This window comes from Trachemys scripta, chromosome 7 (assembly GCF_013100865.1).
Source record: "Trachemys scripta elegans isolate TJP31775 chromosome 7, CAS_Tse_1.0, whole genome shotgun sequence".
Classification (NCBI taxonomy): domain Eukaryota; kingdom Metazoa; phylum Chordata; order Testudines; family Emydidae; genus Trachemys; species Trachemys scripta.
In genome coordinates, this window is record NC_048304.1 from 28,098,685 (window position 1) to 28,119,521 (window position 20,837).

Consider the following 20,837-nt stretch of genomic DNA (forward strand, 5'->3'; position numbering starts at 1 on the left):
TTACTATGCAGAAAGGAATTTAATTCAGCTAATCTTTTATCTAAAAGATAAAAATAAATTCTTCAATCCTTTTTTAATCTTCAAAAAACAGTGTGGGAGCTTGGGCCCAGTCCCTTTGTTAGATCTAAGATCCCCAAGGATGCTTTTGTATTCACAGAGCGGATTATAGATCACTTTTATTTTATCTATTTGTAAGAGGAGATCGAATCTGGGCCCTTCCTAGTAGGGACCGGGCGGATTCTCCAGCCCTGCCTCCCCCAAGGGCTCCTCCCCGGAGGAGAGGCTGCAGGATCAGCGCCGCCATCCCAACACGCGCCATAACGAGCGTGTCTCGCATGTGCTTGAGTTATAACCTGGCCCAGAGAGCTGAAATGCAGCCACCGAGGCGATGCACAGGCACCGTGGAAAGAAGCTGTGTCACGCTGCACTGGCAGAAAGCAGCCACTTCTCACAGAAAGGGGGACGCTAAGTGGGGTGGGATCCTTTGCAGGGGCTCTTAGCCTGGGAGTTCCTGGAACAGGACCCTGCCCCCTCTGCACTCTCCCCAGCCCCCTAATCCCCGTGGCAACCACCCGCCCCGTCGCCGACCCGCTAATCCCCGCGGCTGGCGGGGGCAGTTCCGGCGCGCTGGCCCCTCCTGTGGGTGGCCCCGCGGCGGGCTGGGTGTGTCTCGCTCCGAGTCGGCAGGCGGCGCGGCTTGTCCCTCACTCTGCTCCGAGCCCAGGCCCGGCCGCTGCCCTCTCCGCCCGCCCGATCCGCCGCGCACTCCCGCTGCTCCATGGACGCTTATCACAAGCCCGACCAACAGGCGCTGCAGGCCCTGAAGGACGCGGCAAACCGGCTGCGCATCAGCTCCATCCGGGCAACCACCGCCGCCGGCTCCGGGTGAGTCCCGGACTGGGGCCTGGCTCCGGCACCTGCCGCCTCGTGGGGCCTGGGAGCCGCCCCACAGATTCCCGCGCACCCTACTCCGTCCGCCCCCATCGCTGCCCTCTCGTGCAAAGTGCCCCGTCCCGACTCACCCAGCTCTGTTCCCTCGTGCAGCCTGCCCCCTGCCGACCCCCCCAACTCCGTCCCCTCGTGCAAACTGCCCCCTTCTGGCCCCCCCCCGCCCTGCCCCCTCGTGCCAATTCCTTCTTCCCCCCCCCCCCCGCACTGTCCCCTGCCGACCTCTTTGTGCAGACTGCCCCCTACTCATCGTCTATCACTGCCCCCAGTCTCAGGCCTTGCGTGTAATTCTTCCCAGGCCCCCTCCTTCTACCCCTTGTGTCAGTCATCCTTAGCACCTCGCTTTTCCCTTCTTCTATCCTCCCATTTTCCAATCTGCAGGTCACCTGGCCAGTGAAATGAAGCGGGCCAGATTCTGTCCTCTGGTATATCTGTGCACCGTCCATTACAGTCTCTAGATTTGAGTCCAGTACTGTCTCACTGGGGTAGCTGAAAGCAGAATTTGCCCCTTGATTTGCCGCCTGACTGAATTACAAAAGCTGCAGCCGGTGACTGCTGAGCCATGTGTAAGGAGTCTGTTTGTGGTGCTGCATGATATTTCTGAGAGCAGCATGCTCCTGTCCTGGGAGCAAATGCACAATATGGGGTGGGCAGACCTGAGAGAATTTTCATCATTAGGAGATCTGGAGTTTTGAAGCAGTTGCATTTCATAAGCTTGCTATGAGCAAAGCTTGTTATATTAGAATCTCTGTGAGTGTTAAGTGAACTCATGGTTCAGCTCAGTGAAGCCCTTTCTGTAGGTGCAAAATGTAGCATTGGAACCATTTTTAGCACATATCAAAAGACCCAGTGCAAAACCTAATTCACTCTAGTTCTTTCGCTTGTATTAAGTTCTGAGGGATTTGGGGTAGTATTATGTGTGGGTGGGGATATATGTTTACACAGTGCTTTAATTTGTGCCAGGGCTGAGCCCTGGCAATCCAGGCTTGGCAGTTCATAGCCCTGGCACCTCTGGGCTTACTGCATCAGTTATGAATGTAAATAAATTGCTTGGGCCCCAGCACATCCTTCATTCCAAATTAATCACTGTGTTTACATGTGGATTAGAAATTCATGCAGAGTTGGGGGTGCGCAGTTTTGGGTGGAGGTTTATACTGTATTGGGGTGTATGCAAAGGTTTAGAAGCAAGCTGTGTGGGGGAATGGATGTTGATGGGACACAGGTATATAGGGAATGCACATGTGTGATGAAGATAGTGATAAAAAACCTTCCATGTTGGGGATGTTGCTTCAAAAACTAGCCAGTTTAAAGATCAAGGTAGATAACTTAAATATCAGGGATATATGTTCCCTTGCTTCTGAATGTGCTACTTGTGTGGATATGGCTATATGTTCATGGGGTGAGAGTGGATGTAGTGTTGGTGGAGGGAAGGATTTACACTTTCTCTGGAGTGTTGCCTCTTTTAGTCATGGATTCAGCTTTGATGATGCAAGATTGGACAGGATTCACATTGAGAAAGCATGCACTTAACAGTTTGACAGTTTAATTATGACCCTTTGGGGGACATCTGATTGTTAACAAAGTGTGTATAGGTTCACTGTACTAGTAAATATACTATGACTGGAAAGAAAGACCAGGAATGCTAAGTTAATGCAGAACTGAAAACCAAAGAATTTATGCCTAGAGCCAAATCTTTTCTTTTTCATTTTGTGCCCATCAGTTGGAACTAATTCTCTACAGAATTTCAAGTTAGCCCAAAAGGGATTATCTGCAAAATGCCTGCAGTCTGAAATGGGCAGTTTACTCAGGCCTCTGGACAGGATTTAGTTTAGGCTCTGAAGTTTGCCGGTTCCAGAGTTGGCCTTGCTTTGATCGTACGGTATGGAAAAAATACTATCTGTATTTATTTATATAAAATTAAAGCCAGAGTTTTGGCTGATCATCACACTTAAGCTTTTCCTTATGGAACACCGCCTTTTGGTATTCCATCTTTTTGCAATTTACATTTTGTTTACTCCTTTGAAATGTGACTGCAAATGCATCTTTTCAAAAAGAAGAATTGGACAAATAATCACTTGGCTACTAAGGCCTTAGTGGGATAGGATAGTCTACTACAAAATATTTTAAAGCTGTCTCTCAATTTGCTAACATCTTTCACTGTGTTTCTGACATAAGCAGTTTTTTACCTTTTGTTTCTGAGAGTGTTGTATTGAAAATTGAAAGTGCAGGGTTGCTTTATGTCACTCCATATACACACCGAGAAGATACTTTTTGGCCTTTTCCTTGTAGCTGCTAAGTCAATGGAAGTTGAGGACGCTCAGTCTGTCACTGGAATAGAACCTTAATTTCAGATGCTTGGTTTGGTCCAGTCTGGGTAGTGAGTTTTGAGTGCAAAATGCTCACCAGTTCCTCTTCTTAATTATTAATTTGTTTTTAAAGCTACAACATTTGGGATTTGTTAGACAATTACACAAAAGTATGTGTAGCAAAAGTGGCAGAAGACCCACTAAATATAAGGAGTTTCATTCTGTATTTCATGTTGGTCCCATAATAAGTGTCATCACTTTCCCACAGATGTAATTATTTCTGTGTTATTTGTAGGTATATAATACCGCAAGGAATTTAGCACAAACTTAGTTCTCTCTTCTGCTCCCCTTCAATTCAGTGGTAAAATTCCCATTGACTTCAAGTGCAGCAGGATCAGGGCAACTCACGGTTTTGAAACAATACCTGATTATTATCCTTAGAAGTGGGAATGGAATGATTTGCTATAGTTTACTTATTTTAAAATATATGAAAAACTGTAAAAAGCTTTCCTTGAGACTTTATTTATATATAATCAATGAGACTTGATTACCAGGATGGTGACAGAACAATGCATTTAATAGGAGTAAAGAGAGTGAAGTTTCAAGAACATTCTGATAGCGTTAGGGAGTCAAATCAAGCTCACATAGCCAAGTATCTGCACACATCTGTCCAAATCTTGATTACTTGAACAAGGCAAGAAAGGATATGGCTCTCAGGGTGAGAAAGTAAATAGAACAGAATGGCCTTTAGCGGCATGATTGTCAACTACATTTGAAAGACAAGGTGGCTGAGATAATATCTTTTATTGGACGACTTCCGTTGGTGAGAGACACAAGCTTTCTCTCTCACCAACAGAAGTTGGTCCAATAAAAGATACTACCTCACCCACCTTGTCTTTCTAATATGCTGGAACCCACAAGGCTACAACAACACTGCATACAAATACTTTTGGTTACAGGCTTATTGCAAAGAAAGACTGTATGTCTGAGTTACATTTTGCATTTAACTCTTTTAAGGAGGTTAATATTTGGTTTAAAGAGATGGTTTGTGAGCAATAGGATTAAGAAAAAATACAGGAAATGCTTGAAATTAAAGCAGTTAAGAACAAAAGAGAACTTGTGGACTTCCTTGAAGGAAATGACTTTGTAAACTATGACCTGTGTTGCAAGCAATGTTGTGAGGTGGTAGATATATGAACTAGTTACTGCAGTGTTTTCTCATATTAAACTCTCATTGAAGACAACCGGAGCTTTGCCTGAATGAGAACTAAAGGATCTGGAAGCCAGATCCTGCAAGATGATAGTATGTGAAATTTAGAGATGTTAAGGCTGTTCCAGTGGAAAAATGCAGTTTATGGGCAGAGAGGGGTTTTGTTTTAACTCTCCTGTTAATCCACTGCAATTATATTTGAGAATCAAAATAGATTAATACATTTAAAATCGGTATTTCAGTTAACAAAATTACAAAATTTAGGTAATTCAGAATTAAGATTGTTGCTCCTGTTCATTCACCCAAGAGTGTCCATCATTACAGATGTCTGGGATTATGTGCTTCTATTGCTTGTTTTAATAAGTAGTCTTGCACAACTGTAGTGATGTCAGTCTTGTTGCTTCACAGTGATAAGAGTGCAATGCTTGCAAATGAATCCTGCCAGTTTCCTTAAAATTGAGCCGCATTAATATGGGACTCTAAGCCAATCACACACAATGATTTATTTATTTTTCTTTTCTTTTCTTTTCTTTTCTTTTCTTTTCTTTTCTTTTCTTTTCCTTTTCGTCAGGTGAGCTTCTGGAATTTTTTTTTTCCAGCTAGTGCATTTGGCTTAGCTAATTGTGAAGGCTGAGCTGCCATCTTTGGCGCTGCATCTTCATTGGTTTTGCATAGAGAAGAAGATGGTCTTTTTATTAATGCCAGCAGTTGATTGGCCAAAGCTGATACAATCTTAACTGTTAGGAGATACGGTGTTTGAGGAAAAAATTGAAGGGTGAACTTCTGCAGTTTTTGAAACAATGGCTTCCTTATAAGATTTGATAAGACTCTTAAAAGTGGAAGCTGCAAGAATTTCTTTAGAAGCAGTTAAATTTCACAACTTGGGGTATGAACAGATCTTGCTACATTAGAATTATCCTTTTTCAGTTTTGGCATTCATTCATTCTTTTTTGGCATTATTGTTCTTTTTAATTAAGCCCTTTTTAGCTGAAGCGTGTAGCAATTTACATATATATCAAGACTGAAAACCTGGCCTCATCAACAGAGCCAGGATTTCACCCCAAAAGCCGAAGATACAGAAGCTAATTCCTTGTAATCTCTTGTTTAATGGAAATAGGTTCAAAAGCATGGTGGCCCTTCTATAAAAGCCAGCTGGCAATGAAGTTTACAAACCACACTACCTTTTTAATATTCAAAATTGGATGTCCATTCTGAATGGAATATAGAAGATTATGAATAAAGTAAATATATTACACCTCTACCCCGATATAACGCTGTCCTTAGGAGCCAAAAAATCTTAACGTGTTATAGGTGAAACCGCGTTATGTCAAACTTGCTTTGATCTGCTGGAGTGCGCAGCCTCCCCCCCCCCCCCCCCCCGAGTACTGCTTTACCGTGTTATATCCAAATTCGTCTTATATTGGGTTGCGTTATATCTGGGTAGAGGTGTATTTGCCATATTTTTCTCTTAATAGTAATTTAAATAACTTCTTTTCTAAAGACTTAGAACTAATAAACAATGTCTTGGTCTTTAATGTAATTTAGCACCAGTGGAGTTCTCTGTATTCTAATAAAATTAAAAATGACTACAACAATAGACCATCATATTTCATCTGATTAAACAAAATTCTGTGCACTGGTTTGAGACTGTACATCAGATACTGGAAATCAATCTCATCTTTGGTTATTTTTTAATTAAAAAAGCATTTAATTAATCAATAGTTCTACAAGCATATTTTTGGAGCTCACTTCTTATATTTTTATACATTTTTTTATTTTTTTCACATACTCACCATTCTAGGTTGCTTAAAACCTTTTTTCCCAAGACCGAGAGTTCATAGAAATATGGTTAAGTATAAAGTTAATACAATTAAAAGAATGAAAATTTTAAACAAGCATGTAAAGTTTATTGATTAACTCATATGTATAAATATTTACTAATATATGTTTGAATCATGGTTTATATCTAATTATTTTGGTTCCCTGTGTGTGAGTACTTACTTAAGGGGTGGACACTAATCTTTACTCCGCATTTTGCTAGAGTGTTTGCATGTGTCTAACTTACTTCAAATTGAAATAAGAGAGTATTACAGGGGCGGGGGAGAAGTGTCACTACCAAAAGGACTTGTATTCTGATTTAAGTTCTCCTGTAAACTGTCTTATGAATCCTAACATGCATGGGAAATATAGAATTGGAAAATAAAAGTTTTGCTATGTGACATTCTTGACTAAACTGTTCTTGCTTTACAAATAGGGCTTCAGGTTTTAAATGAATATCATTAAAAACGTAATGGTAAATATCTGTAGACAAGAAAACCACCCTATAATTTGAACACTGGAGTTTCCTTCCAAGCCCAGTGTTGATGTCTACAGCCTAAATTACGTCATCACATAGTGACTGCTGTGATCAAGAATAATCCTGTTTCATATCAATAAATGCCTGAAAATTGCTACTTTGGGGTCTAGTAAACATCCAAAAAATACCTGCTAGGTGGTTGGCAAATAAATGGTGAAAACCAGAGGCCCTGTTTACAGGTGGCTAAAAAATGCTGTCTATTAGGAATGCATTTAATGTTAAGACTATTTTTTCATGTGTATCTTCAGAGACATTTATAAATCACAGCCAGGTATACAATTCTTTGTGTTCATTTGTTGGGCAATGATACCACAGACTGACTATACAAGGGTGGATAGTAATTTCAGATGGTAATTTATTTAAGTTATGGTAGTGAACACAAGTAACGGTGTAAAAGCACCTTTCTGTGACATTTGAAACACTACAGCCCAACAGTTTGCAATCCAGAGCTGGAAACAACAATTTTCATGCTTACCCATTTCTGTGGGGCATGATTACTTCTGAAATTGGGGTGCACACTTCTCTGAGCTTCTGTAGCAAATTATGGTTGAAGTACTCCTTTGTGCTCTCGTTGAAGTCTATGGCAAAAGTGCTCCTGACATTAATGGAAGCAAGATTGCCCCCAAAATATATCAACTACTGAAATATGTATTAACTTGCTCAATATTTCAGACTGTAAATGTAGAAAATACTCATCTTTCTATTAGTTAAAGATTAAACAAATCAGCATTTTTCAGTTGCAGAACTGATCATGTTTTTAAATGTACTGCAAATAAACTGATTATCATAAGATTATCCTTTCAATTTTCACTACCTAAATATTTGTGTTATTGACTTGAAAATAAAATATGAGGAATGTATCTCTGAAAGAATGTGTCTTATAAGACAGTATTAAATAAAAGTCCCTTTATGTTAGAATGTAATTGGGATTTATGTAGTACAGTTCTAAATGTCCCAGAGCTCTTTGCAAAAATAAAACATGCAGCATTTCGAGGGTGAAATTCTCCCCTGTGCAAAGGGTCTGCACAAGACACTATACCACACTTAACCCTGCTCACTTAATGTAAGTTCTAAGTGGCATGGAGGCCTCTGCTTCAGGATGAATTTCACTCTTACTGATAAATTTCAGGCACGTATTGCATATTCTCTCTTACGCCTTAGAACTGCTGATTGTGATGACATTCCTTGGTATTGAGAGGAATGGAGTGCACAAACAGATAAGTCAGTGCCCTTATCACTAAGACCTGCATTTTAACATCCACTTTGGTTTAGATAACAAGACATCTGATGCTCTCAAAATACAGCTAATCGGCAGTAGGATAACAGCAGATGGTAGGGGTTATCAAAAACACTTAGAGTTACATATTTTAATGATGAGGGTTAGAGGACTGGCATGGTGGTATTCTGATTATATGAATGCAAGTTGACAGTGGGCAGCAGTGATAATCTTGTATTTGCTTTCACTTGTAGCCACCCGACATCATGTTGCAGTGCAGCAGAGATCATGTCTGTGCTCTTTTTCCATACCATGAGGTACAAAGCAAAAGATCCCCGAAACCCCAACAATGACCGGTTTGTACTCTCAAAGGTAAGAACCAGAACTAGCTGTGCTATACCTTCTCAATCTAAATCATAGATTAGTTGTTTATTAAATAAACATACCTGTTTTCTTGACTAATGTTCACTGTCATTCTTTAGGGTCCTTATCAGTACACAACTCTAGTAAAGACAATACAAATCTTTTCAAAAGAGTTTTACGATTATTATGTGCAATAAAAGAGGAAAATGCCAAATAAAATCTTGCTGAACATGGGAAAGGGTAAGCATAGTGCCTAAAAGGAATTGCCAGATTTCTGTGCATCAGTGTGTTGGGGTAACATACAACCTATTTAAGCAGTTAAGTTGTTTAATTACAAATTATATATTCTTTCCTGGTACTGTCTGTGAAATATATCCAGAAGCAATGTCATCTTAAGGCAAAGGTTATTTTTTAACGTTGTTCCAAGAAATTATGCCATTATGTATATTTTTAACCCATAAGTTACGGTTAAACTTTTTGTGACATCTCTTCTGTCTGTGGCCATGCTGCCTTTACTGTGATCCTTTCAGAGCTCTGATGTTAAGCTTTGTGAGTTCAGTAATTCGTTGGGAGCCTTCCAAGGAGCATGGTAGGAAGTAACATTGGTAATTCAGTGGGTGACATTCTTCCCCTATGCACTAGTGAGGTATTAAAGAGAACAGTGCTCCTGAAGGTGTATTCAGCTAAGACCTAAAACAAATGTCCTGACTGCTTGATGTCATCAAAGTTTCCATGGCACTTGGATGATAGCTTGGAATTCTGGCTAAATTTCAGCTCAGGTAATTACATCCTTGCTGTTTACAGTCAGTCTGATGTCCTCTATTTTCTATTCTGAACAGTTCTGTGGTGTTTAATTCTGTTAAACCGCTGGCGTATTGCTAGCATCTTCAGTGGCAGATGCAATGATCCCAAAGCTTTGAAAGACTTTGTGATGAGTGGCATTTCAGACATCAGATGTTAAGTAAAAGTGGCAAAAGTACTTGTGGAGCTCTGTACCAGATATTGTTATACAGTTTGAAACTGCAGAATGGGCTGCAAACAGGAAATCTGAGTTTTGATATGACCAGGCTGACAGGCAGAAGTTTGGGACATTACAAAGGTAGTCACCCCCTACAGAGGAAATGTCTGTCTCTCAGCTTTCTTGGTGCCTATATGAATTCAGTACCTGGATGAGGAGAAGCTAGCTAAAGAAACTAGACAAATTTTGAGATGATGCTGATAGGAAGAGGGAATCACTTAAAAGTACTTGATTCTGCTTAGATACACCCACCCCCCGCCCCAATGTTGAAGGCTTCTGCCCTTGAATTGCTAAACTGGTCCACAGCTTTGGGTTCCTTTTGGATTCCTAGAGCTATTGGGTGCCAAAGTAGCCATGGTTACAAAAAAATGACCACTTCATCTGCAGTTGACCAGAAGATTATACCCATTCATATCAGATTCAAACCTGGCCACAATGACCTGTGGATTCAAGACCTCTAATCTTGATTGTTGTTACTCACTGTATCTAATCTTAAATCCATACACTTTCAAAAAGATCCAGGTGGAACAAAACTCAACATCCCATCTATTCAGCAACACTGGTTGCCATGGGTATATCACCCAGTACTTCATTCTGTGCACTGGCTACTCATCAAATAGAGAGTCCAAGTTAAGGTGTCTGTCTTGATATTTGAAGTCTTCCATGAGATTAGGCCTACCTACTGGAGAGAGAACCTATCCCTACTCAAGTATGACCTCCTATAAGAGCTTTAAAATAGGTACAAAGGAAGTCACATTCAGTCTTTCTTGGCTAGAAGTCTAATTATTGTAGTGCAGGCCTTGACCATGGAGAGAGTAAAAGCAGGAACCTCTGGAAATCCCAGGTCTCTGAAAGGAACTCAAAGGGCTTAGAGGCAATATGAAGCAGTGATTTGTTTGCAAGCATTTTAGAACTTGGTCCATTAAATTAAAAAAAAAAAATTTAATTGATCATATTTACACATTTTTATTTTGTCTTGGTATCGAGATACTGTGGAAAGTTGCTCTTTGTTTAGAATTTGTTTTTCCTTCTAGGGCCATGCGGCACCAATTCTGTATGCTGCCTGGGCAGAGGCAGGCTTCCTACAAGAAGCAGAATTATTAAACTTGAGGAAAATTGATTCAATTTTGGAAGGACACCCTGTACCAGTGAGTATTTGAGGAAGAAGCTTAATAATTATTAAAATTGGAGTTTCATGTGAATCAGGAAGTACATGCATCTTATGCAACAAGTTCTATTTACTAACTACTGCTCAGTAAAGATAAAAGCTGTTTTTTTTTAAAGAAGATGGTAGCACCTGTGGTTAGAAAAATAGAGAACTGGATGTCCCAATAGAAGTGGATGCCCAAGAATATGAATGTTAACATTTTAGTAAAGTTATAAACACCAACGATGTTCCAATACAAACCACTTTTATGGAGTTCCAGCATGGCTCATCTTCTTTCCCTGTGGGGAAACTCTGAGATAGCATCTCCTGGTTTCAAAGGAAGCTTATCTGATTGCCTCAGTGGCTTTTCACCCCCACACCTGCTCGAGCCTCCCATCCAGAGCCATTAGCTCTTTGCTATCACTACCACTACCCCAGGGAGAAGAGTAAAAGAAGGTTTTTTCAAGCAAGGCACCTCAGATTATTTATTGGAAGCTAATGCTGTTCTTTTCAATGTCAACTCCTGATCTACCACTTCCACCCTCTCTCTAACAGGATCAATTTATTGCTGCAGGCCAGTTAGCCAGTGGCACTGTGGCTGCTAAGCCAGCTATACTGCCAGTGGAGAAGCATGACAGGGCAGCATGCTTAGGGACTTTGACTCCATTCAAATGCGCTGAAATCGACAACCTTGATTTAGAATGGCTCTTGGCCTGGGCCCATCTCCTTAATCTCTTCTTAGAGCCAGATTGGAATCCTGTCCTGCTGCTGTGAGAGTCTACTGGAGTGGGAATGGGCTTTCTCATCAAGACAGGATTTAGTCCTGTTAATTTAGTCACTGAAATTCTTAACTGCAAAGTAACTGTTGCTTTTTTATTTTCAGAAACAACCATTCACTGATGTAGCTACTGGATCCCTTGGTCAGGGACTTGGTGCTGCCTGTGGTATGGCCTATACTGGCAAATACTTTGATAAAGCCAGGTAATCCTTTTCAGTGTTTAGTGTTTGTAAATTCAGTTTTGAAATTAAAGGTGGCCAGTTGAGAGGTCTAGCTAATAAAATTGCACAGATCCAATGACTGGCAAAAATGGATGCACGCTGTTCCTGTATAACCAGACAACGTTACAAGGGTGATGTTACTGTTCCTGAAGAGGGAAGGTGACATGCTATGTGGAGTAGCCACTAGCCTTCAGCATATGGAGAACTACTTTTCTTTCAAAGCTGTTATGCCCACAGGGAAGTACCTAGCTGAATATAGTTGTTGTTACAGGGTAAAGACGGGTGGTGAAGAAAATATGAAGCACAAGGACCTGGTTGTGCACCTATTAAAATCAATGGGAACACTGCTGGGCCGTAAATAGGGGTCCAAAATGTCAACTGAAATCGCTACAACTTCAGTGGAACAGGAATGACTATTTTTGCCATTTGTCGGGGTGGAAGACAAGGAAAGTAGATGTCAAAAGACATATCTGTATGAGGAAGAAAGCGATCTAATAAGATTGATGTATATTATACGACAGCTTTAGCACACTCAAATGCAGCTTGCTAAGTTAATATAGTATTAAACCCTACACTTCATTAGCTTGAAATCATTTCCTTGAAAGATGATTTGCTGATTTTAATACAGTTGAACAGGTGGTAGTTGTAGGGTACGCAGTGATTACTGGCAGCAAATAGTGGTACTGCATGTAGTGCTGGAGAGCAGCCAATATGTATGAAATTGTAATTCGTCTCGGTGAATTATCAAGTTTAGGCCAGCATCTTGTGAAGTGTGTTTAAGTAGATGACATTTACTGTGGTAATACGGAATAGTTTAGTAGCTCTCATAATACTTAATTTTAATAGCCTTTTGCTCAGTTTTGTTTTAAAATTATATATTTGAAGGTAAATATATTGCTGTTGTGATAGTCAACAGGCAGTATTCGTTTTACACGGAGTCCTATGTGCCATCCAAAAAAAATGGTGACAAAAGATAAAGCTTAAAGGTCTGAATCCAGCAGTCCCTGCTCAGGTAATACTCCTGTCACTGTGAGTTTTGCCTAAAGAATGAGTTCAGTATTTGTGGAAATAGTCTTCAAAACTATATAATGCTTTTATATTTGCTATGGATGATCATGCATATTCTTACTATATAGTTTAGCCCAGTCTGACTTATGGTTTCAAAAATGTAGGTGTTTTTTCTAAGGAGTATACTAAATAGAACGGCTGAAATTAGGAAATAAAATGAGGAAGTAAAAAGCAATCCTCAAATAGTTTCCTGCATTGTCAGTAATCTTGCCGAGTCACAGTGACTGTGTTTAACAGGCATGTTCACTTCAGCTTTAATTATAAAAAGATTCATTGTTAAAACTCCATTCCCCAGGTTACCTGTATCTTAGCTTGCTGCTGCATTCTATCACCATTATAATTGACATTAATAGAGTATTTCCTCCCTATCGAGATATCACGCAATAGGCTTGGGTCTGGAGGCCAGGGACGTAAGAAGAATACAATATATTTCACATCATATTCACCACTTTTAACAGTTCTTTTTAATTATTCGTGCTCAATAGGACACACATTGCCAAGTATTTTGTAAACTTACCTGAGAGGTTTGCACATTTAGAACTGGAGTTGTATTTGGACTAAAATAGTGGAAGATCTTGTGAACTATTAAAGAGATTTTGAATTTGATTTTAAATAACTAGTGGCATAATACAGAATAGTATTTGGGCACAGTCTTACTCTCATTGAAAACTGTGTAAAATTTCACAAAGACCTATGCTGAGAATAAACTTTTTTTCATGTAAACCAAACAAAAAATACAAATGTTGAAATATAATAAATGGTATTCTGGGGGAAAAAAATAATTTACTATACATGGTTTTCTACACATATGAGAGAAAGCTGTCTTTAAAGATATTGAAATATTTTTTTCTCTGGAGTTTAATTATTCCCTATCACAATTTTTAATTTATTTTACATAATTAAATACAAAAATAAATACAATTGACACCTCTCTTTGTGGTTGCTATTTTGGAAATGCATCATAAAATAGCTACAGTTATTTGATTCAACAAGGATCAATAATTTCAAAAAATAAATGTTGTAGTCAGTTCCTTATCCATGTGGTTCTTTCCTTCCTCCCTGTACGAGAGAGAGAGAGAGAGAAAAAGGGATCTGTTTTCTAGGCTTTCCTTGATTTTCATGTTTTAAAGTGATGCTGCTGGATTAAAAGTGATAATGTACATATCTAAATAATTTAGTTAAGGAAATCCATTGAAATCATTTTAGATTATTAAAGCAGAAAACATAAATGAAACTTGCTTTTTTTCTCAATTTTTATTGTATATTACATTTTGTTTTTCACTCACTTTGGGATTTTTCACACATTAACAGGGTGCCACATTTTGCTTAAAAATATTGTTTCCCATTGGAATTTTTAAAAAAGATGTCTCTATTGGTCATTGGTTTTGTCGCTCTCCCGCTCCCCATAAAAGCAAAGTTTGACCTAACTAGGTCAATTAAACTGTGGTTACCAACCAACCCACTCTCCCCCACCCTCCCTACATACTAACAAGTGCTTATGTAAGATGATGTAATTTGGAATAATTACTCCTGAGGGAATTCTGCGCCAAAAAAATTAAAATTCTGCGCACAGTATTTTAAAATTCTGCAAATGTTATTTGTCAAAATAACACTATATAATCACCAGTTTCAATTATTTTGGTAATTTATTTTAGAATACTGTCAGTAAGTATGTTTGTAACAATACAGGCGCGCACAAAAATTCCCTCAGGAGTGGAGAGTTAAAGAAACCCCTATGACAGCCAAGTTCCTGTTTCTCTGCCCTCTCCCTCTCCCCGCCTCCACCCCCCACAGAGCCCAGCCAGGGAGCCAGAAACTCACACCTCCTCCCCTCCAGAGCCCAGCCGTGCCCAGACACTCACACCCCTCCCCCCAGAACCCAGCTGCAGGCCCACCCCCGGCTCAGACACTTACATCCCCTACCCTCCTAGAGCCCAGGAATCCAGAGGGAGAAACAGCCGATGCTGGGTCCCAGGCTTGCACGGAGTTTCCTGCATGCCACCTTCTTCCTTCAGGCGGTGCTGGGAACCCTCCAGTTCCCTCCCCCTCCCCTTCTCCCCAGTCTTGTCTTCTATTTGTGAACTGGGCTCTGCCAGGTCCAGTGGCCCCTAGTGGTGTCCAACAGCACTGCAGCCCATTTCTGGGTGGGGGAGGAAATTCTGCACACACACACCGTTAATTTCTGCAAAATTCTACATTGCGCAGTGGCACAGAATTCCCTCAGGAGTATTTAACAGACCCAGTGGTCCATATATTCCAATATTCTCACTCCAACAGTTTCAGTACCAAATACTACAAACCTCAATCATTTATGCAAGTGTACAACACTGTACCAATGGGGGAGTTTAAATCAGACACATTGTGTTGGCCAATGTGGAAAAAAAATCTAAGGAAAAAGATTATACACTTATAACAGAGAGAGCCTATAATATTTTTAGTCAGTTCTGTTTAATGAGATTCGTACTTGTTTTGTATAATCCTAATTGAATATTGTGTCTTATTTTTATGTAACTTGACATATTGACTAATTTAAAAAAAAAAAAAAACACCCTTTTCTAGCTATCGAGTCTATTGTCTGCTTGGGGATGGGGAACTATCTGAAGGCTCCGTCTGGGAGGCAATGGCCTTTGCTGGGTTCTACAAGCTGGACAATCTGGTTGCTATACTTGATATTAACCGTCTTGGACAAAGTGACCCTACGCCTCTGCAGCATCGTGTTGAGATCTACCAGAAACGCTGCGAAGCCTTTGGGTATGTGGTTGGTTGGAAGAAGTTCAATTTCCTATCTTCTCGAAACCATGTGTTGTGTCTGTTTTCCAGGTATTTTCAAATATGCATATTAAAGCAAATTGAATTCAGATAACGGCTCACAGCACCATGCAGGATATTCTCACCGCTTGTCAGGATCAGATCCTTGTTTCTGTATTGTAAGAACAATACAAAGCTGCAACTTTTTTTATCCTTTTTTTTTTTTTTTAATAAAGCTCTCCATTCCTGTAGATTTATTAGAGGAGCTTATCAAGTACTTTAGGGACCTTACATTGTTTTAAAAAAATATGCAAGAATTATGCATCTGGCTATATGTACTATATCTCTTGAGAAACAGTGGGCACCTCAGGTGTACAGGGGGCAGGAAGAAGGGATAAAATGTCCTTTTTCTCTTATAGGCATGAAAAACATTATTGTTAAAATAAATGTTTTAATATTTGTACTGCTTCCTGGAAGGTCATCAGCTAGCTTAAAGATTTATAATAATTTTTACATGTGTGCACACAAGTATTTACAGGACCTTATAGAAGCTACAGAGGCAAATTATAGTTTGATCCATATTACACTGTTTTACAATTTTATCAGTCTTTGATGTCCGTTCTTATTCATTTTTTAAAAATGTGGATCACTTGCTCTTCTAAATGAAAGGTAGCTGTTATATGGCAAGAAGTGTGGTACAGTGGGTTAGAATAGGGGCCTAAGAGATTGAAGTTCTAGGTTCTGTTCCCTACCCTACCACTGTTACGCTGTGTGACCATGGACAATTACCTAATCTCTCTGCTTTATTTTACTCATCTGAAAAAATGTGTGATTATGTTACTGATTTCATGAATGTTAATTAATATTTTTAAAGTGCTTTGAGAGCCTCTTGTATCAGAATGAAGTAGTATTAATTATTACTAACTCTTGCAGAGATTCATTTGTATAAACCCTTTAGAAACAATCTGTCTGTTTGCATTCCTAGCTGGCATGCTCTCATAGTGGACGGGCACAGTGTGGAGGAGCTTTGCAAAGCCTTTGGCCAGACCAAAAATCAACCAACTGCTATTATCGCAAGGACTTTTAAAGGCAAAGGAATATCAGGTAATAACATGGGAATTTAATGGCACATATCTGTATGATTTACATATGAGGAATGTTTCAAACAGCATTCATAAAGGTATGGTCATTTAAAAGCACATAAGGTAAGTAAAGTTAACATTTGATTGGTTAGAAACAGGCCAAAATCAGACCCTCGGATCTGCAACCTTTTGAATTTGAGAGGATTTCTTGAATCTGAAACCATCTCTAAACTTTTCTCCAGTTCTGTGTTGTATGAGACCAGAATTGCAAGATGGCTGAAATGTGCCCAGACCTCTTGAGAGTCTTTATCACTTGGGACTGAAATTTTATGAGAAGAGCTGGTGAGATTTCAGTGCTGTTGAATATGAACCTGAATTCTAGACACAATTTGGTCTTGCACTGAACCTTGACCTTAGACTAATCTAGATAATTAAACGTCTCTTTATTCCATCTCTACATTTGGTATATGAAACCCAATTCCTAGATAACAATTTCATGAATTGTATAAACTATTGATTTTCTTTATCCGAAGTACTATTTAAATTTCTGAGTAAAACTTAAGTTTACAAAAACATTATTAGCTAAATCTTAGATATTTATTTAATCTACTTAAAACAGAGGATGCTGTCCCAGGTCGATCAGATCTTTGCTTGGTTGATTAGATGGGAATTTGATACGAACTGTGGATCTGATCATGCTCCTATATGGTGAAACCTGGTGGGGAGGAGACTCCATGATGTTTTTCTGCCATTGAATTCCTCCTGCATTCTTCCCTTTGGGAAGGTTTTCCACCCTGCAGAGGAAAGAGAGGGTCTGGCCTACTTGCCTGGTGGTTATTTGAGATGTATCCATAACACTAGGCCATCTGTGCTCATGCCTCTGTGGGAACTCTGGGTGCTTAGAGCACCCCCAGCACCACAGCAGAACTTTGCCCACTAATGATTGCCTTTAAGACTCTCCTTAAAGGGATTTCCCTCACATGGAAGAAGGCCATGGAAAATCAATCTCAGGCAATATTACTCTATCTTTAAAATTCCCATGGGGACAATACACATGCCCCTGAGGTCAGTTACCTGTCTTCCTGGTCTGCCCTGCCCTCACACTGATCCACAGAGAATCCTCCATTTGAGCTGGGGATGGGAGTAGCATTGCAGCTGACCTCCTGTGGCTCAGAAGGAGTGATAGTGTGCACAGTGTGTTCCTGCCAGAGGCCCATAGTGTGTGGACAAATGTGACACTAAATCCATGTTAGATGTGCAGTACTCAGTGCACTAACACTTGATCATATACCATACTTTATCTTACATAATCGGTAATTCCTATTATGGTGCATTATACTAGGAAGCTGTTGTAGTAGGCTAGCAGCCACTTGAGTCTTTATTGAATTAACTTGGAATTTACGGTGGCACTGAAGATCTTATTTTAAACACTTCATTAGTAGTACTTTTCCCACTGAGATACTGACAACTGAACATATCTAACATTTGTCAGTGTATAGGAAACTAATGTTTCCTCTCATTTCTGCCCAATACTCGTAAACTACAAAAAGGAAATCCGTCCAAACTGGTTGTAATTCTCGGGTATTATTGGCTGACAGAAAGCTTTATATTGGTTCTTGCATGGCAAGAAATGCATGCTGGCTACATGACACTGTGCCTATAATAAAAATGCCAACTATACTCCGGCATGCATTAAGGACTCTACCATTGCTGAATTTGAATACAAATTTTAAGTGGGAAGATGTGAATTCCTCTTTCTGATCACCTAACGGATCAGTAGAAGTTGGAATGCATAATGCTCATCTTTTCATTACAGAAGCAAGCAAGAGTAGTGGAGTTTTGCCAAGGCTTATGTTCTTCTCCCAGTACTGTTAGGCACACAAGGTTAAAACTGTATGAAACTATTTAATTCATATTGTAAAATTTTAGGTCTTGCTTAGATTGAATAGGTAAATAAACGATGGGATGTTAGTGTAGTTTTTGAGGAGTGAATGCTGTTTGACATTTAACTGGTGTTTGCTGACACTGTAGGTATGTCTACACTGCAGTCAGAGGTGCATTTGCAGCATGGATTGGCATAACTGCCCTAGCTTTAATTTAGCTAGCATGGCTAAAAATATCAGTGAAGGCATGGCGGCATGGGCTTCAGCATGGGATGTAGAAGCCCGTCGGGGACCCTGGGTGCATATTTACCTTGCTAGCCTGCACTAGAGCCTGTGCGCTGTCTCTTCACTGCTATTTTTAGCCATGCTAGATTGCAGCTAGTGCAGGTATGCCAATCCCAGCTGCAGTCACACCTCCGATTGCAGTGAAGACATACACAAATTTCATATAAAGGGCATGTGTTTGGTATTTAAATTCTGTTACTGTTATGGGGCCAAGTCTTGTAGGTGCTCAGTGCACAATTCCAGGTGGAACCACTGGAAGTTTCAAGCATGGAATGGCTGCTGCTCCAGGCCCATAGACGTAGAATACCTAGGATTTGATCTTTTCTATTCTGTTATGCATTAACATTTTTTTTATTTGCTTGATGCTAATGGATGATGTAGTTACTGTTCACGATGGGCATAATAGTGAAGTCCTTCAGTTAGAGCACCCATTGATTTCAGCACTTTCACCTTGGTAAGGACTTTGAGACTAAGAGTTTTAATTCCTTTTATTATATATTTATTTTAAATGCAGGTATTGAAGATAAGGATAACTGGCATGGTAAGCCCCTCCCAAAAAACATGGCTGAACAAATCATTCAGGAAATTGATGACAAAATCCAGAGCAAGAAAAAGCTTTCCCCAGCCCTCCCAGAAGAGGATGCACCAGTCGTAAATATTAGAAACATTAAGATGTCATCTCCACCAAATTACAAACTAGGAGAAAAGGTACCACGCTGTCTACTAACACGTACCTGTTTTAGGGATGAGAGGGAGGGAAAAAATGCTGTCCAGGAAAGTGCTTCCTTGTACTTTTCATTCTGTTGGGTGAATTATTTACCAAATGAGTGACAATGAATTCTAGGTCTTACCCTAGACCCTGTATAAATAAAGACAGTTCTCTTTTTGTGTGATGCCCTTCACCTTCTACCATAAGTGCTCCCTGTTCATTTCCTTTTTTAACTCTGCTCCTCTGCCCCGCACTTCTGCCATGTGACCTGCCTGATGCTGGGAGATAATGTGTTTAAATGGGTAGGGTTTTTATGTAGAAAGGGCTAAATCATGTTCCCCTCATTCACATGACGAGATGTACACCTGTGGAGTTACACGATGGGGCGAATGGGAGCAGAATTGAAACCATTGATTTAAAAGAGACTAGCTGCGTGAATATGATGACAAGCGTTTGACTCCGAATTTCCAATGTGGTAGTTGGGAGGGACTCGCTGATTACCTCAAACCCTTTAATATTGGTGTGAGTTTAAGTCATTAGTTGTCCACACTGTTTAAGAAATTGCCATGTATCCTGCATTCAAGTAGAAGCTTAAAGGGCAAAGAATTGTGGGTGAGTCACCTATACAGCTCTTCAATGATGTTTGAGAACATCAGTGTGTGGAAGTCACTTGTGTGGCTGAATATAAGTATTCAATTTCCGTAGAGTTGTTAATATTTTCACCTTCTTGTTGAAGTGCTCAGCCAAAAATAAATCAGAGTGAAGAACAAAGTTGTTTTGTTGAATGTTTATACCATATGGAATTTTGTTCTACATTTTTTTTTTTTTAAATGTCTGAACAGGCAGTTTTATGACTATGCAGATGGTAGATTATAGACATCATGTCTGGATTTAAAGAAAAGCAAGTATATGTGTGTTCTATGAAGACTAAATAGACCTGACACTGTGTTGTATTGCATTCCCCTACTGTTTTCTCTTCTGACTTCTGAGTTGGGTTTATTACATTTTTTGTATGTGTCTTGATAGTTTACATTTAAAATCTTGATAGAGTTTACACTTAATAAAATATTTTAACATCTCAAACAAACAAAAAAATCCCATTCAGAACCTAATAACAACACTGCTTTATTTTCCTCTTCAAAGATGGCTACCCGCAAAGCTTATGGCTTCGCACTTGCAAAATTGGGCCATGCCAATGACCGAGTAATTGCTTTAGATGGAGACACAAAGAATTCCACCTTCTCTGACATGTTTAAGAAAGAACATCCCAGCCGCTTCATTGAATGCTATATTGCTGAACAGAACATGGTAATTATTTCCTTTGCTCTATGAAATACTGTGTACCCTACAGCAGAATATGAGATTTTTAGATAATTTTGTCCTGATGATAAATGTTTTAGCATTTGATTTTAGGTGTTTATCCAGGCATTGTAATTTGATTTGCCCTCTGCTTAGAAAAAAATGCATGGCAGAAATAATAACATAATGGAAATGCGTCT

General features: G+C 39.7%; 1 protein-coding gene across 2 annotated transcripts in view; it reads left to right on the forward strand.

Moving 5' to 3' along the window:
- The first annotated feature begins 643 nt into the window (after positions 1–643).
- Positions 644–20,837, forward strand: part of TKT (transketolase) — a 33,751-nt gene continuing 13,557 nt past the window's right edge. The window contains exons 1-9 of one of the 2 annotated variants that reach the window (XM_034775722.1): positions 752–885; positions 6,266–6,312; positions 8,291–8,408; positions 10,452–10,565; positions 11,448–11,545; positions 15,191–15,382; positions 16,365–16,483; positions 19,144–19,337; positions 20,482–20,646. In XM_034775722.1, the coding sequence (XP_034631613.1) occupies positions 8,325–8,408; positions 10,452–10,565; positions 11,448–11,545; positions 15,191–15,382; positions 16,365–16,483; positions 19,144–19,337; positions 20,482–20,646 (966 nt within the window). In that variant the 5' untranslated portion in view covers positions 752–885; positions 6,266–6,312; positions 8,291–8,324. Of the gene's footprint in view, positions 886–6,265; positions 6,313–8,290; positions 8,409–10,451; positions 10,566–11,447; positions 11,546–15,190; positions 15,383–16,364; positions 16,484–19,143; positions 19,338–20,481; positions 20,647–20,837 lie in introns of both variants that reach the window. The other variant, XM_034775723.1, reaches the window with a different exon arrangement.